General features: G+C 34.4%; 1 protein-coding gene across 2 annotated transcripts in view; it reads right to left on the minus strand.

The window, feature by feature from the left end:
• LOC106472572 (synapse-associated protein of 47 kDa-like) overlaps positions 1 to 19070 on the minus strand; it is a 50496-nt gene that overhangs the window by 27085 nt on the left and 4341 nt on the right. For both annotated transcript variants that reach the window (XR_002613486.1, XM_013933225.2), the window contains exons 2-4: positions 15598 to 15680; positions 9038 to 9166; positions 6186 to 6325 (exon numbers count right to left, since the gene is read on the minus strand). Coding sequence is in view for 1 of the 2 variants with exons in the window: in XM_013933225.2 (XP_013788679.1) it covers positions 6186 to 6325; positions 9038 to 9166; positions 15598 to 15680 (352 nt within the window). In the remaining variant the exon portion in view is untranslated. The remainder of the gene's footprint in view (positions 1 to 6185; positions 6326 to 9037; positions 9167 to 15597; positions 15681 to 19070) is intronic.

The following is a 19070-nucleotide window of genomic DNA, read 5'->3' on the forward strand; positions in this document are numbered from 1 at the left end:
ATATATATATATATATATTACACAAGGACTTTGAATTTAAAAAACTTAAAAATAATAAAATATGCACATATGTGCACTGTACAAAGATAAATGAAAAAATTTACTTATATGACTACATATATAAAAGTTGGCCAATATTTAGGAGGGACACTAGAGCTAACCTAAAGGTGCTCTGACAGCAAAGCCTCCAACACAGCCATGGATTTTTGATGTGTATGGCAGTCTTGTGAAATATCATCTCTCTGGCTCTTGGAAGAATGTTCTAAGTATGCATCAGATCTTTCCAAAGCCAATGTACATCTTCCTCCACTTCTGGCATCTCTCTCTACTTCAGCAGATGGCATTCCTTGCAAATATACAACCCCCAGGCAAGAACCTGGCTGCTTGTTCTTTAGAATGAAACTTTAAGATTGCCACTTGATGGAACAAAAGATGCTCTTTTACCTCAGTCAAGAGTTCTGTGGGTAACACTATTTTCTCCATCCTTACCTCTAGAGCTATGAGGTCTAGGAAGGTCTTACCAGGATGAATGATGTGATGGTTTCTGATTGAGGTGGATAAACATTAAATGGCAATTGTTTTGTGGCATGAAATACCCTCCAATGGGGCACTTGTAGACTTTCTCCCAGAGCTCCATCACCATCTTATCCTTTGATCTTGACTTGGTTTTCAATGACTTGGATTTAGTCCACTCATTCACTCCAAGGTGGGTTGATCCAGCATGGGATGAATTGGATGGATGGCTAGCATACTGGACATTATAAGCTTGTCTGAATCCAAACTCCCTGGTTCCATGTTCAAGACCACTGATAATGAGTCAGCAGGTGCCAAGTTCTGATGTTCCAGAAGACTAACCCTAAAGTAGAGGCCTTCAGAGCTTACATGTTGGAAACACACTCTAGCAATTTGTCTTTATCCATAGGCTCTGTTGACATAAAAGTAAAACTTGACCCAGGCATGGAAAGCAATGCATCAGAAAAGTCAAAAAGGAAATGATTCACCATTAGTTTCTTCCATGATTCATGCAGCAGTATGGAAAATAATAAGCAACAACAGAGAATACTCCAAATGGCATATGAAAAAAAGGAAGATAGCCAAAAGGGTCAAGAGGTTGCTCTTAAATAGAAAAAGTCAGAATTGAAAACATAGATAAAAAGAGTAAAAAAAAATGTGTGGGTTACAGTCTTAATGTTCCAGTTACAAAAGTACTTCATTCTAAAATTTCCTTCAAGACAAATTGCAAAAATCCAAAAATAAACTTGTGGTCAAGCTCTGTTTCTAGAGGCTTCTATATGTGAGCCTTTCAAACATGATCTGTACTATCTGTGGACAACTCAGTCAATGAAAGCATCCTGGGTTCTCGAGCTTGACCTAAACTTCAGCTGTGATCTCCCAGATTGACACAGCCGTAATGATGGTCCACAGATATCCTGTAACCCTGCTACATTATTTTACTAACATTTGGGCATTATAGAAACAGAGCCCAGGTCTGGTAGGAAAAAAATAGAGGAGCAAGACTCACAGCAGATACCCAGAGCAATAACCAACTGAGATCAAACACTGCCAGATTCTTCTGGAAATTTATTGACACCTGTATCTTGCATGAAGGAGCTACTTCCCATTTCCAGTATTACGTGCACAGTGCATTTTCATGTATTATAACTTACTAGCAGTATTATCTAGGTTTCCTAAACAAAAACCTACTCTCTCTGTTTCCCCATTCCATATTTTAATAGATAAAAAATAATTTTGTGAATTTATGAAAAAACAACCACCGTAGGTTTGATTTTTGAAAATAAACTACAAGCCTGTTTTAAATCAGGGTTTTCTTAATAATGATGTTTTTTGTTTTTCCTTCACTGGCAAATAGGCCCTTATGGAGAATATTTAGATTATCTTGTACACGTACGAGTACCCAATCTGGCAAACAGCATGAGCCTAGCTCTATTCTCCCCATCCCTCCTCAAATATTAAAATTTCAAATGTAAATATGTATGTAATATTATGTTGAATTTACTTTAATGTAAACTTAAATTTTTTTATGAATGTGATATTGTATTCACATTATGTCATTGATGTATGAAATATACTACAAACAAACTGCAATATTGTACTTTATAATATAACAAAAGAAAAAAAATCCACTTCCAGGTATTGAATCACCCGGACAACAAAAAAGTAGAATAAAATACATTCGCTGACTTGACTTTAATCTTATTTTACACAATAAGTATTATAATGTAAGCCTTATTCTTTTGACATAGTCTATTTTATGGTAGACTAGGCCTACTGTTTGCTTTTTCCCACACAACATTCTAATTCTGCATACATTTCTTTTCTGTGTGAGGTTAAATATTGATGTATAGTTAATGATTTATAACTAAATAGGCTTATAATGCTATATTCTAAATTAAATGTTAACTCAAACTTACCAAAAAATGTCAAGTCTGCATATAATTCATTCGTGTAAAATTACTGGTTTGGCTAGCAGATGATAGATGCATATATCAACGAAAAATTGTTGTTTTGCTCACCATCAGGTCAGGGAAGTGTGACCTGTGCAGTGAGCACGGTAGACAAACAAACAAGCAAGCAAGCAAACAAATAAACAGAAATTTTGAGATTTATGTATAGAATCAGAAATCTTTCAATTTGTATGATCAAAAATATTTCACATCTGTTACAATAATATTCAGTTTCTGTCTCTCCTTAAAATTTGCTCACACCTTACTATCTAAATGTGTATGCACTTAGAGTTCATTTTAATGGATTTAAACAAAATACAGATGCAAATATATTTTGGTAGACATTTTATAAACAACATATTAAACATTTATCAAAATTTTTAAAAGTCTAATGTTAGGTTGTGGAATTACTTTGCAAGTATATTTACTGACAGTATTAAGTAAGGTAAAGTTTAGCCCTAACTAAACTAAAGCAAAAAATGTACACAAGTTACTGTAATAATTTATCTTTTTATCAAACATAGGTTGTACATAATAAAAGCTTAACTAATGTTAGGCCTAAGACAAGTGGAATTATTTTGTTTTTTCTTAAAATCCTGTATTTAACAAAGTGCTGTAGCAATAAAGAGACTAATTTGACAGCAAGAGTTTTGCAGGTCTCTGCTACAGTGCTAGTAATAAAATAAAACACTGGGTACACCAAGTTCACCTTTGTTATGCTTTGTAATACTATTTATGAATCTTACTTTCCTCAGAAGATTTCACTTTACTCATTCACATTTTAATTAAAATTAATTGAAATGTCCCTGCCAGTACATGTGAAATATAAATTTCTCTCATCTCTTTCCATAAAATCCAATAACTGCTGAATACTTAAATGTGAAAAACAAAAAAAAAAACTCTGACAGGCTTATTAGTGAAAAAAAACAAAAAAAACAGACCCACTGTTTCTTTAAGTAATGTCTGGCAGGCGAGTAACCAATAACTTCACAGTTTAAGGCTTTGACATTCTAAACAAATTCTTGTGTTCTCATTCAAAGGCTGTTCTCTTATTATGTTCTCAGTGACTGATGCATTTTGTGCCCAACAGCACTCAAGAATGAATGTCCCCAACATCCACACACTATCACATACACCAGTAGCTTTCAGCAAACCACCTCAGGCATGTGCATCATTACCATAGTAACCTATATGGACAACTTTCAAAAATACCAATCAGTAAGCACAGTACAGTATGGTATATCCATCTGTGAGTGGCAAAAATTATCTGTTTTTTACAAACTATATGACATAAATAATTCTTAGCAGATTTCCATTACCATAATTAATTTTTACTTTGTCACTACCTTGTATATCAATACACCTTGAATTCAACTGTGGCTAAATACAAGAGTCAACAGTAAATGGGCATTTACTGTTCACAACTGCTGCTAACCATGGACCAATAGGACATAGTATTGTCTTACACAAGACAATACATTCATATTAGTTGGCATCATAGTAAAACAAGTATAGATAACATTATTAATGAAACATATTAAACTGAAATTTACAGTCATCCAATCCACTTTCTGATCTTGTGCAAAATATAACTCTCTCACTGCACGTGAAGGAGTTATATACACTTACGTACTGATAATAGTCTTTTCTCTTGAAAAGCCTGCAGACTATTCAAAGAAATGCTGCTATTCTTATAAGGGAATGTGATATTCATGAAACATTGGACTACCATTTCACAATGGAAAATCCCTCACTTGTTTGGAAAGCAAGGGTCACACAGCCCTTTCTATCATTCGATTCTCGACCAACAATTGTCCCAGCTTGGGGTTATCAAATGGTCATCTCCATATTTTGTCAAAGTAAACTATTCTCGATCACTCAGAAAACAAGGGTCACAATACTTTTTCAGCAGTTGGTTTCTCAATCAAACAGCCATCCTAGCTGGAGTGTAAAATCATACAATCTAGTTCACAAATTGCACCATGAAATACCACCTTGTAGCTCAGAAAACAAGGAATGCTATCAATTTTCAGTCACTGATCTTTCAATTACATGACCATCCTAATCAAGTAGTTATTGAAGAACTGAGTCAACACATTCTTCCACATAAAGCCACCTAATAGCTTCGAAACTAAGGATCATAGAGCCCTTTCAGCCAACCACGCTTGATCAACAATTGTCCTAAGTGTGATGATCAAATAGATATATCACACAATTTAGTGTCTACATTGCAAGTTAAGATCACTTAATAGCTTGGAAAGTAAAAACTGTCATTTCCTTTCAGTAAGTAATTGTACTAGTCAGCAACTTTTCTAACTGCTGACTGAGCAGTTAATCATATTCATAAAAATCAAGGTTGTCATTGGCATTCCAGCCACCTACTGGAACTTTCAGGTACTTGCTCACCTGGCTTGAAGAATATAGCCAGATAAGTCTCTGGTACAAACTTCTAATAAATATAATAAATACTCACTTTCATATCCCACCATAAGTTGGAGACTTTTCTAATAAATAAGTACTCATACTCGTACCACACTGAAAGCTGGAGAAATCATATTTCTGTATCCATTGTCTTACAAGGTAATCATGATAAGAGCTCAACCAACCACCTGACACATCACAAAACATTCTATTTTTTGCAAAAAATATGCACAATGAATGACTGGAAGCATCGAAGTGGTCTGATTGGTTGCAATACACCTTGTTCAGTACTGGTAGAAAAGTAAAAATACAGAGAAAACTATATTATGCATTTGACTTTGCTCTTGTTTTTAGGCTACTGAAGATGATATAATGGTGTGTGAGGTACATTCTGTTCTTTTCATTTTTTGAGAAAGGTGAATAACAATCTGTGTACTGGAATGATGTTGTCAATTATTTTCATCTCAAAATGCTGAACCCTAATACACAAAATCTCTTCCAAAAATTAATGCAACAATCAACTGTGCTTGTATTATCCAAAATTGATCCAAAGAACAAGAAAATGACTTCAGTCATCCTTTACACCATAAAAATTATCAAAGCTTAATTAAGCAAAGTTAATTATCTATGAAGAACTTAGTCATTTCACACTTCACTTTAACCTCTTGTCAACATCTGTGGACCAACTGTAGGTCATATTCCTTACCTTTTGTCAACATCTGTGGACCAACTATAGGTCATATTCCTTAATTAGTGAGCTACATTTACATAAAACACCTTCTGGTATCTTATGAAATCAATTGTCTGTTGATTCCAGATTATTATGTGGCAAGATCCAGTGCGATTCAATACCAGGTGTGAGTCCTAAATAAAGAGGCCAGTCAATGTAGTTTCAACAATGTTTTTATGTATACATGAACAGAACTTACCATCTGAACATGTCACTCACTTTAAATCTTTTATGGATTGAAATTTCAAAAGGCTTATAACAAGCATTTTACTCCTATTTTTATATTTGTTGTTCTTGGAACACTTATTGTTGAAGGACATTTTTAAAATTAAATTGTTACAATAAGTTTAGATTTGCAAAACTTTCACTTTCATTTTGTACCTACAATCTTCAGAAAGAATTGAATGGTATATAGCTTATTTTAGAAGCATTCTGCTATCTAATTATCAGTAAACTTACTGTACTGATAGATGGTAAAGTTGAGGTTATAGGAAGTTTTTCAGTATGGATGCTATATAGACCAAGACTGGTATTGACACACTAGTTTTAATTTTATACCAGCAACTTACAATTTTGGAACCAAATCCTGCTTCATGCTCTCCAAATTTGGATCATTTTCAATTAATGCTTTGACTATAGGAAGAAAACTATCATGGTCATAGTTGAACTGAGCACCAGAGGGAGGGCTACGTAAGAAATTCTTCTTATCCTGGAAAAGTAAGGGCAGCTTTTTACTATATTCTCTCCAGACCTCTTTCTTTAACTACAAGAACTTTTAACAGTAAATGTTACATAATGCTATCTATACACATACTAGAAGACTTATGATAAAACTAGTAATTTATTTCTAAATAAACACAATGCAAAGATTGAAAATTCTTAAACAGGAACTAATAAAAGTAATTTAAAAGGTGTTAGCAATTTCATGCCAACAATTACTTATTTAAACTGTGCAAAAATAAGTGTTAAATTGTTTGTAACATATTTGTCATGCATCTGATATGAGGCTTTGTATTTCAGCTATTTTTCTGAACACATACTCAGTAAATCAGGACAATGGTACTTTTCAGTAATGCTCCTTAAGAAATACCCCATGTATTGTAAAATAATCATTACCTGAAACATTTTATTTAGAAACAAAATCAACACTGATTTGAAATTAAACTTTCAGGATAAAAAATTGACAATGAAAACTTTCTGATTTCAAAAAATTAAACAAGTCTAGGTCAAGTTTATAGATTTTTTAATCTTTATAAATATAGTTAACTCAAAGTGAATCACAAAATAATTAAAATATTCTAAAAGAAATAATATTACAGAATTTGATGAAGTACTATAATTTACCTGCTAAATGCTAAAGTGAATATTTTCACAATGGATTACTACATCAAGTTGTGTAAGGATAATAATAATAAGAATAACCTTAAGGAATTTAACAAAATGATTTTGTACATAGTAACACAATTGCTTGCATTTAATAAATAGATTAAGGAATTAGTCCAAAAGTTTATTTTGTTAACATAATAATATCTCGCATGTTATACTGGTAAGCTAGCAGTAGGATATGATTAAATGTTAAATATCACTCACAGCCACTCATAGGTGTTTTCTGTTAAAAGCACAGCTCTCAAGAATACAAATCTATAAAACATTAACTGTTTTCTAAAAGGAAAATATGTGCTTCAAAAAGAAATGAACTTGTTCGATGATCTTTAACTGCCCAAAATAAACACTATTCTGCAACGACAAGCCACAAAAATATCACATAGATTTCAGAAAAAATATGAAGTTCTCTGATTTGTTACACTCAAAAGCATCACCTTTATTAGCTTTAAAAATTTTGATCTTTACATTTTTGCCCAACACCCTTTCATACACTTTGTTTTTTAAAGATTTTGTGCAAAGCTACACAAGAACTGTCAGACCTTGCACTTACAAAAAATTTTGCAATTTTTTAAAGCAGATCTCTCATTCAAAATACATATCTGTATATTGCCCGTGTATATAAAAACACAGATTAACACCTCACTGACATTTCAAAAACCACAATTTAAGGCTGAAGCTTGTGACATTTTCTGGTGTCCTTCAGTCCTCACATCTGGATAATTTTTTTTTTATCAGCGTTTCCCAAGTCTAAATGTCAACATAATACTAGAGATTATATGTGTCTATTCAAGGCTCTGTGATAGTCATGCTTCACTTTGATATGCTGCAAGCTGCGGCCAAGATTGATCTTTTAGCTAGTGCTTATATGGGTAGACATCAATGCAGTGATAGTGGCTTTCACAGTAGCACAATATTTAAGTTGAGAACACGTTATAAACAGGTACACTTTCATTGGCTGGCAAAAAAGCCAGTCTGCATTACCATGATGCTGTCACTGATGATCCTGTACAATGAGATTATACTTTTTCCGAACTTTGAAAGTTCTGATGAAAGTTGTCAGGACTATTTTACTATATTTTGCTAATATTAAACAATACAATGAAACTTGTTGATTTTGACTAGTTAGAGAAATTGAATATCATACAGGTGAAACGTGACAAAGCTGATGCAAAGCTTCTATTTTTATTAGAGGCCTGTGTTTTTTTCTTGTTAAGGCTTTAGGTTCAACATAAAAGTTTTGCTTCATAGAAACATTACAGAGTAAGGTTATTTTCTTTTTGAGGAAGGAGAAATACTCTCAGTTTCAGCTTATGAGCTATAAGGTACAGTAAGCACCAATGTAATAGTAGAATCAACATTTGCAAGTGGCTCTATTATATTTCAACATAATTCCATTAAATATGTTTTAACTGTTTATTATTCTGTGCTACATTTACTTCATACTTTTCCTACAACCAACATTTGAAAGCTGAGTCTATACAAGTAAAAACCTTTAAATTAAGAAATGATAATTTTTTCAAAAAGAAGTGATCTTCTTCCACTTAGCATTTGCAAAGGTGACAGCATACATATAATTCTTACAAAGTTTTGTGATTGGAAGAAACCAATTATTTACATCCTTTAAGCATTTTTGAATAACATAATAAAAAAAAACAATAAAAATATCTCTTTTAAAATCAGTGAAAACCGAGTGTCAAATATGCATAAAGTATTTGAAACAAGGTATTTATTTTAATATTAATAGTTAATGTATCAAGGTAGAAAGTTAAAATGTTCTAGAACAAAATGTTTACATTGTGTGTGTGTGAAAAGGTGCCTGTAAAAATTCATGTTAGATCAGTTATATCTTTTACACATAGAAAATACATCATGTTGTATATAATAAAATATCCATATCTGAGACAATAAATCAAAGTTTATCTCTTAAAATAGATGGACAAGAGCAAGTAAAATGAGAATATTTCTATCAGATGAAATAAATTTACTTGAATACTGTGACAAAACATGATGAATAATGACACAACAATTACACTACCTGAGACAAAGACAAAATCTGCTCTTTCACCATTTCTTCATCTTCACACCCAACCCATGGAAGTATAGAAGTGTCTTGAAGACTTGAATAATTAAACTTTTTGGAAGGTTCTTTGTCCCCCATCAGACTCTACAAATGAAAAACATATTTTAAATGTAAGTTCACACATAGAAAATTCTAGATTTTCTGACAGTGCAGATATGTTACAATAATTGTGATATCATGAACTAATACATACACAAAAATCACTTTCTGAGAGCAGTGCGTGCATATTTGTGTGTGTTTGCAGTTAACAGTTCCTACTTAACAATCTTTTTTTTGTTGTTTTTGCCCACCTGTTTTAATAATATTTGGTATGAAGATAAATAAAAAATATAATTTTCAGCTCTATAAATATCATTGTTTACTTTTAGTGAGAGTTTGCCTTGATAGCATTAACTCAGATTTGCCTTCACCAAGACTAATATTTAACACTTTTTTTCCATCAAGTCATGCTTTCTGAAGTATCCTTAGAATAGAAATAAATAACCTTTATATAAAAAAACTTAAACATACACATGTATCTTATTTGTTGAACATGTTGTATCACACACACAATTAGATTTACTTTTGAATTTATAAATGAAGTACAAAGTTTTGTTCAGCATTTTTGGTCATCTTGTTAAAAGATCAAGTTTTTTAGAGCACTTGTAGCTTTAAAGCTTGGGACAATATCTGTTACTAATTAAAAAATGAAAATTCTAATTTTGTTTCATATATGAAGCATGAGAAACAAGAAGATGCAAATACAACCTGATAAAGTTATTATTATTTTCCTATGCTGAAAATAGATTTCTGACAGGTACTTACCTCCTATCACATATATAGCTGTTCTCATTCAGTGCTGCCCTCTATATGTAAAATATTTCTTCTCATGGCATAAGCCTTGAACTCCCACATACCTCACGATCAATGTCGTTCAAGTGCATCTAACATGTAAATCATCATGTGGCAACCCTCCACCAACAGGAGTGCAACACACCCTCCTGACGAATGTGACTCACTTTATTTGATTCTACCAAACTATCACTTTGAGATTAGACAGAAAAGAAAGCAATGGCTTTCAGTGTGGAGGAAGGGTTTGAAGGAGTAGGTACCTATCAGAAATATATTTTCAGTATAGGAAAATAATAACTTCCAATACAGTACATTACCTCTTCTCACATGTATAGCTAAAAAACCCCATTGAATAGGTGGAGGGACCAGTTGAGGGAAAAAAATAAGTATCCTTCAAAAGCATCCACAGAACACCTATGAAGTATGATCCCCATAGGGAGAAGAACACATGAGACTGCACCACTTCTGTACCATGTATACTCTTTGCCCAGTGTGAAAATAGTTGTCACATACAAGGACCAAAAATGGTAGGAGCACAACCAAACAGAGAAAAAACTAGTAGGGTTGGAATTCGAACCACAGTATACCAGAATCTAAATCCCGTAGAAGAACTATCTGCAGACAGGAATGTGGGGAAATCTAAAATGAATATGGCATGCAACAAGTAAATAGAATATGCAAATTGTTACCATAAATTGTGAACAGTTCTCTATAAGGAAAAGAGCAAAATGAGTTGATGTGTTGTAGGTATGGGAGAAAAATACATGACTAACCAAGCTTTTACACACAACAGGTTGAATGGACAAACGGTTTAGTCTGGCTAGGCCAATAATCACACCATACAGTTTGGTATGTTTACTGTTGTACAATTTAATCACCATAGAGAACACTTAGCCTCATCTGGCTGGCAGAAACCATGAGGATATTACCATACTACATATTAGGGGTGATCTGAACTACAATGATACCCCTGCCCTATTTCCCACCATACTCTGCTGCTTACTCAAACTATCTCCAGAAGGATCTTACAACTGGTGAAGAACTCTCCTAGTTAACCATCCCAGTGACTAGGAACTGGGAATGACAAGGGTTTCTTGTGCTCCACCCGAAGACCGGGGAGTGGGATTTACACTGGGGAGACACAAGAGAGATGTCCGGTCCCAAGCATCATAAAAGTATTTGACCTGCAAAAGTACAATAGTTCAATGGGTCACCATGAAACATAATTTGAAAAGCTGACATGTACAAGCCAGGAAAGTGGACAGACACTTCTTCGGTGTTGGCTTTTTCCATGGAAGGTATAGTTTGGAATGGATTTTGAAGTATGTACACCACAGCAGTGTTTTTCCAGAAAAACCCCATTTCAACAGTGGTCACTTTAGGAGCAGGATGGATGGGTTAAACACTTTCCATTACTACTGGTTCTTTGCAGAGTTAAGGAAGTAATTATGCCTTGTGAATGAGAACTTACCCATCAAAGACAATGAGTAGATTAGGGTATGGTGAATGGAGAAACGTGAAATCCAGATGGAGACAAAACCACCAGATGGTGGAGATAACAGGAGACACAGGTGTTGGACATAGTCTGCATTCCAGCCTGGATGATCTCATTCAAGAATCAATAAAAGTGCAAGGCCATAAAGTGAGTTATGTGGCAGATTTGATGTAGAGAGATGTGATACAGCCTACAAACATCTCCATCAAGGAAGAAATAGAGGATTCAGAGGAACTGATGAATCCATACAGTAAGTATTGAGGATGAGAGACATATGGAAAAAGAATTGTCCCATAGCAACAATACATGATTGAGGGAACTTGAAAAAGGAACTGTGTGTGCCAATTAACACTTGACTGCCTCACCTGGACACAAAAGGTGATCAGTGTGATCATAGAATGCTAAAATAGACGGAAGAGATATGGAAGAAAAGGTACAATTCGTCTTACGAGCCACCCATGTCTTAGGATGAAATGAGGATTTAATTAAGGAAGATCTGTAAAACAAAGCACAGGAGGCATCCAATTAATAAAGATCAGATCTGTGATGACCACAAAAGGGAAGGATATAGGATTAAAGGAGAGATGTTATAAGTAATAAGCAGCCAAGGGTTCAGACAGAGCTTGGGTAAGAGCAAAGGAACTGTATGGGGGTACAATGAATTAGTAAGGACCAGAACAAGGCAGAAAGAACAGGGGAAGGAAAAGATAGAACCATAGTGAAAAAGGCAAAAGGTAGACAACAAAGCCACCTGATAGTATGCAATGGTAGAAACTGACAATCCTTAGTCAAACAACAAAGCAAAGAAGACTAAAAAATAAGCAACAGTAGGATGGTACATTAGTAAAGAATGGCAGATAAATCAGCAGCAAAAAACATGCCACTTATTAACAGAGTAGAAAGGTGACACAAACAGAATTAAATAAGAGCCACTCAGTTAAAGAAACCTAACTGGCAAGCAAGGGACCAGACAAATCCACATGTGAAGACAATGGGATGATACTCCCAGATGAAAGAGATATGTACGAGATTAAAACAAGACTAATTGCAACAGAGGTAAAGAAAGAGCTGCTCTGGATATCAGTCTGTGGAGAAGAAGAAACCAACACTGAGTCAGCCAAAAGAGTGTAATCAACAGAAACTGACAAAGACTGTTGCAAATCAATACCAAGACATATGGATGAAGGCAAAGATGAGGGTAAACAAAGAATGAGATGACACCAGTCTTGTCTGAGGGTATCCACAGCCAGATCAGCGAGGTAGCAGGGACTAGAGGAGAGGATGTTTGATACTGGGTGGAGTGACAAAGGCATCGATCATTGGCATGCCCAAGTGGAAACAATCCAATTAAAGACCTGATAATGGAGTGACCACTCCATAGGAAGAATCCTGTCTGGTCAACAGAGTTGAATTGACACTAATTTCAAAGCCCCCAGGACATGGCAGACAAAGATCCCTAGAGCAAGCACTACTTTGATGGTCAATATAGGAAAGGACTATGGAATTGTCAGAGATCCACAAGATGAGGGGGGAAACAGGAACATGCCCAATGCTGCAAAGAGTTCCAGGTACTGATGTGGAAGGTACACTCTACAGGAGACCAAACCTTGGAGGCCGTAAAGTCACGAGATACCAATGTAATGTTGGTACAATTCAGAAATCAAGACAAATCCTCAAAAAGAGAAGGTGGCAATATCACAACAGAGTACAGAGGATCGTAAGAGATGTCCTATTGGTCACTCAAAGTCCATTGATGAAGCCTCATGTAAATCTGGCCTAGAGGGATAAGATGTTCTATAAATTGTGAGAGTCCCCAAAGGAAATAGAACTTCTCATGCAGAAAGTATAGAAGAAGTAAGAGTCAAGATGATTAGATGCTGTATGTCTCACAGTACAATGGGGGAAGGCTGAGTCTGATTGAGTCAAGAATTGAAAAAAACTCCAAGTTGGACCAAGTAAAAGGAAGGGTAATAAGAGCCGACAAAGGATCAGTTGCGAGATTCCACTGGTCGTGAACAGCCTATGAAAGAGCCTGACCTAAGGGGATAAGGGTGACCATGGATAATCACATCCCCAAAAGCAATAGAACCTTGTGAGCTGTAATAGAAATAAAAATCCATCAAATGAAGTCAAAGAGGAACAAGGTGGACCCAACTGAGATGGGTGTAGAAAAAGAAAACACCCAAATGGACAAGATATTGGATAGGTCACAGTAAGGACTTCTCCAACTTAATTAACTAGCCCACCATAGCTGCCTCCAAGAGCAGCTGATAAGGGTAACAGGCAAATTCCTGTGTGGAATAAGCTAACAGTAGCCATTCATCCAAGGAAAGAGGAAAGCTCAACCTACAAGCATGTAAGTGACAAATGAATGCTCTGACCACCCAACAAACATACAGGGCCAAAGCAAGTCTGAAGGTCAGTGCAAGAAACTGATAGGCCACCTCATGGAGAACAAACCGAGTAGAGGGTTGAGAGTGATGAGATATCAGGATATGCAAATAAACATTTGAGACATTTCTTGTGGTCATCTATAAACCAAGAAAAAGCCCACCTAAGGGTGAGGAATGACTCCAAGGTAAAACAGGGCAGACTGAAAATTAGATTGAGGCAAGACAAACCTAATACAGGCTGCCAGTCTCCAGTTTGTCATGAGGACAACAAACAACCTGGAGAAAGATGATGAACAAGTTCAATGGCCTGTTGAGACAGATTATCTGGTACTGTCTCGGACAGACGCTGGCTTATGGCAGGATCCCAAGTCATGGAGAAGGAAAATGGTACCAGAGACAAAGGATGTGGAGAAAAAAATAGTAGGACAAGTCCCTCTAATAAACCCAAAGAACCCATGGATCTGTAGTGAAAAATGTCAAAGGGTAACAAAATCATACAGTCAACCTCCCACTGGACTAGTTAGTCTCAGGTACTTTGGCAACATGCCCATCAACATTGAATAAAATGAGAAAACCCTGGAAGGAGGAACAAGGAAGGGTAAATAAGGACCAGGACAGGAAGAGTATAGGGGGATTGTTGTGGCTCCAACTGCGACAAACTTGTAACCAAAGAGGAAAGGGTAGTGTTAACACACAGATTACATACATGATTCCAAAGACTCAGATACATGATTGAAAACATATCACAAAAAAAAAAGTCCATATGTAAATCCTTAAAAGAAAGAGGCAGCAAACAAACTCAAGACAAGAGAAAGCTGAAGGTGACAAGAGCCAAAATGGAGGTAATAAGGAATCATAGAAAAACAGGGAATGGAAGAAAACATCACATACCTAAGAAATCATGTTGAAAAATGCCATATTAGGCTTAGCTGATTCTGCAGGAGGGGTAGGAAAAGACACTGCAAAATCTGGTGTCATAAAAAGGCTATCAAACCTTCATTGGCTCGAACTGGTTCGGCTTGTTTAGTAGGATTAGTGGGGCAAGATCAGGAGAAATAGGTTGACCCATATAATGATCCATCACACGATGAATAATAGCAGAGAAGTCCAATGATGGGTCTCACCCATCTGCAGCCTGTGAAAATAGTTCTAGAGGTATAACACTGAAATTGGGAACATGAACCTCAGAATTCATTTTAGAAATATATAAATCAAACAAAAGTGTGATATAACATATGCAAGTGCGAGAAAAAAAATTTAAAGACTAGGAAATTTAGTTAAATTAAAAGATTTCTTCAATGTAAAGAACAAAAATAATAAAGAAATTCCATTTTGGAAATTAAACTATTAAAATTACAAAAATGATTCACACAAAGAAGCACCAAAAGAAAAAACGTCTGAACACGAGTACTGCCAAATGAGAAGAGATAGTTCAGTACAATTGAATATCAGAAGTCACATGCATCATTCGTGGATGGTTGATGCAAGATGATTTGCATGAGAGATGCATTGGAATTGACTGATTCCAATGGAGGGGAGATAAAAGGCTTGTGGCATGAGTAAACATTTTTTTGCATATAGAGGGCAGCAATGAACAAGAATAGCTATTTATGTGAGTAGAGGTCATGTACCATATCATAAACAATGTTCAGCCCTTTAACAACAGTAATATTGTCTTAACATGTAATTACCACACTATGGTGACTGATAAAATATTTTAATAAAAAGAGGTTTTACCATTTCTTGGTGAATCACCTGCAAAAAATAAAAAAACCTTTACAAGTAAGTGCACTTACACTTTCACCCACACTATTCTTTAGCTGCTTAGCTGTTTCTGACACAGTCTTTCCAGCTTTGTTGGCCACAGAGAAGAGAAAGCCTGTAAATAAACATGCATGTTATAAATAATCCATAAAAATTCCCATACTCTCTCTCTCTTATATTTCCCCATAAATGAAAAAAAAAAATATATTCAAGCTCTTCATAAGTAATAATTAATGTTTCCTTTGCTAGTAAAGTTAGTCTAGATTGCTGGAATTTATACAAACCTACTCAAAGAATCACATACTTTATTCAGTCTAACCCACTTTATGTTAAAGTGTTTCAGACAAAACAAATTCTCTATCAACTTCCCAAACCTGATAACATATGAATCTTCTATCACATTGACTTTGGTAGAAATTTTACTTAATTTTTTTAAAAAAATATAACAAAAAATAATATGTCTTTCATACATGAAAACTGTTTTCTGATAATATACAAAAACATGATGTAGTAATTAAAATTATGTTGCCTATGCCATATGAAAAACATTTTTCATGTAAAATAGAATACATATACAATTCTCTTACATCATGTTTTTTCTTCAAACATCAATGAATTTTTTTAACTCTTTTAAAAGATGTTCAAATGTTTTCAAACCCAATCCATCAACTACTATTGTCACTGATGTAACTTGACACGAGCTTCTTATACACATATACTGCTCCTCCACAAGTGAAAACTAGTTAACTAATCAAGTGGCATTACATCACATACCAATAATCCCACTAGTCTATCTCTGAAGTAAGTTACATAAAATGAAACTGATTTTCACAGAGACAAATGCAGAAAGACAAAATATAGTTTAATCCTCTCCAGACCAGTCACAGATCAAAGGTCATGTCATCACAGTTGTTGACTTGCATTCAAAATTTTATTGTACTACTATTCTATGAATCTATGTCAATAAGTTTGGTATCAAACTGTAGATTATAATTCAAATTTTAGTATTATACATTATTTAATTTCTTAATTTAAAAGTAAATGTTACAAACACAGTTAAACATAAATTTTTGCATGTCACGTGGTATGTTGAATGCAACACTAGTTCAAATTAGATGTTTTTGAAGTGAAAATACTAAGTCTATAGTTTTGTATGAATTAGAAACTCAAATTACCGATATTGACAAGCTAGAATATAAAACAAGAGCCTCTTATCTTTTCAATTTGCTAAGATATTGCTCATGTAATAAATCAAATACAGTAGCACTCCGTCCACATACATCTTTGTCATTAAATTGAAACATAAAGTTTAACAAGAAGATAAGTTTGGTATTTCTAAAGTTCCTTCACACGCGTTCTGTTCTACATAGAACAAACCAGTACAAATTTGATGCTTAGAGTGAATCACACAAAAGTGACATCAGTAAATAAAAAATAGGCTCTGCTTTACCTGAAATTGTGACAAATAATCTCATACCATAGACTGGTCTCATGTTCAATACATAAAATTTCAAAAGGACAAAAAGGAGCTTATTAGCCCATCAAGGATGTCCCTTCCAGCTCCAAACTATAACCACCCCTTACTACTCATGTATTCATCCAATCTTTTCTTGAACTCAGTTAAATTTTCTGCCTTACCACCCTCGAAGGCAGCTCATTAGAAAAACCTAACCATCCCTGTTTGAAAATTAATACTGTTTAAACTGCAGAAGACCCCATGCTGTTAAAAATGGAACTTATGACCCCTTGTCCTATTGCTTTCACTACTAAACACAAAGTTTGATGGATCTATATTATCAATACCCTTAATAATCCTAAACACCTCAATCAAATCCCCTCTAACTCTTCTCCTCTCTAGATAAAATAAGTTTAGAGATTTTAGTCTCTCCTCATATGACAATCCCACCATCCCAGGTATCATCCTAGTGGCTCTTCTCTGAACCTACTTCAACAATTCAATATTCTTCTTGAGGAAGGGAGCCCAAAACTGTACACAGTACTCGCAATGAGGCCTTACAAGTGATCTATACAGTGAAATAATATCCCTCCTCTTGTATTAAATATTTTTATAGATGCTATCCAAAAGCCTATTAGCCCTATTGCTAGCTACAATACACTGTTCAGATCACTTAAGTGATTTTTCTATCACAGCACCAATATCTTTTTTTTCAACCACAGTATTTAATGTATCCCCATTTAAATTGTAACAATAATTGGAATTCTGAAAACCTACATGCATCACCATACATTTTGGATAGTTAAACATCATCTGCCATGTATTGGCCCAATGCATCAAATGATTTAAATTTCCCTGTAAGTCTGCAGCATCTTCAATTCAATTGTATCTTAATGTCATCTGCAAACTTCAGAATTTTGTTAGACATTCCAGAGTCAATATCATTAATATAGATCATACACAGTAGAGGACCCAGTACAGAGCCCTAAGGCACACCACTTTTAATTGTGATCTAGTCAGATCTAACTCCATTTATTACTACTCTCTGCTTTCTACTCTCCAGCCAATTTTCTATCCAATTTAACAACATTTCCCACACACCTACAGATTTAATTTTTGTAACCAGTCTTTTGTGAGGCACCTTATCAAACACTTTTTGAAAATCAAGATAAACCAAATCCACAGAATTTCCTTCATTAACTCTTGCAGTAACATCTTCAAAGAATGTCAGAAGATTTGTTAAAAAAAATTTCCTTTAGTGAAGCCATGTTGACTCTTTGACAGTATATCAAACTGCTTCAAGTGACTCTGCCAAGCATCTTTAATCACACTCTCCAAAACCTTTCCAATTACTGATGTAAGACTAACTGGCCTATAACTACCTGAACAAAGTATATCATCTCTTTAAATATTGGAATAACATTAGCTGACTTCCAATCTTCTAATACTCTTCCACTACTTAATGACCTATAAAAAATATGAAGTGCTCTGGTTGAGCCATAATACGTGTATCTTACTTTGTAAAAACTGAAGAGAACATATAATTTAATAAGTTTAATTCTGAGAACACCTCCTCTCTATCATTTTTAAGAGGCCCAATGCCCATCCTAACATTTTGCTTACTCATCATACACCTAAAGAATTCCTTATTGTTTGATTTAACTCTCTCAGTCAACCCTCTTTCATATACAGTTTTTGCCCTTTTAACTTCCTTTTGAACCTGCTCTCTTGATTTCATACAGTCCTCCAAGTCCTTAATATTTCTACTAAGTTTAAATTTCTTGCATTTATTATTGGGCTCCTTAATCTATTACATTCAACTAATCAATAATTCTCATATTAGACATAGATAGTTGAAATAGTCGAAAATAATAAGAATAAAAAACACTAATTTGAATTAGTTGGTTATTTTGTAAAAGATAGTTGAAATAGTCGAAAATAATAAGAATAAAAAACACTAATTTGAATTAGTTGGTTATTTTGTAAAAGATAGTTGAAATAGTCAAAAATAATAATAATAAAAAACACTAATTTGAATTAGTTGGTTAT

This window comes from Limulus polyphemus, unplaced genomic scaffold (assembly GCF_000517525.1).
Source record: "Limulus polyphemus unplaced genomic scaffold, Limulus_polyphemus-2.1.2 Scaffold5427, whole genome shotgun sequence".
Lineage (NCBI taxonomy): Eukaryota > Metazoa > Arthropoda > Merostomata > Xiphosura > Limulidae > Limulus > Limulus polyphemus.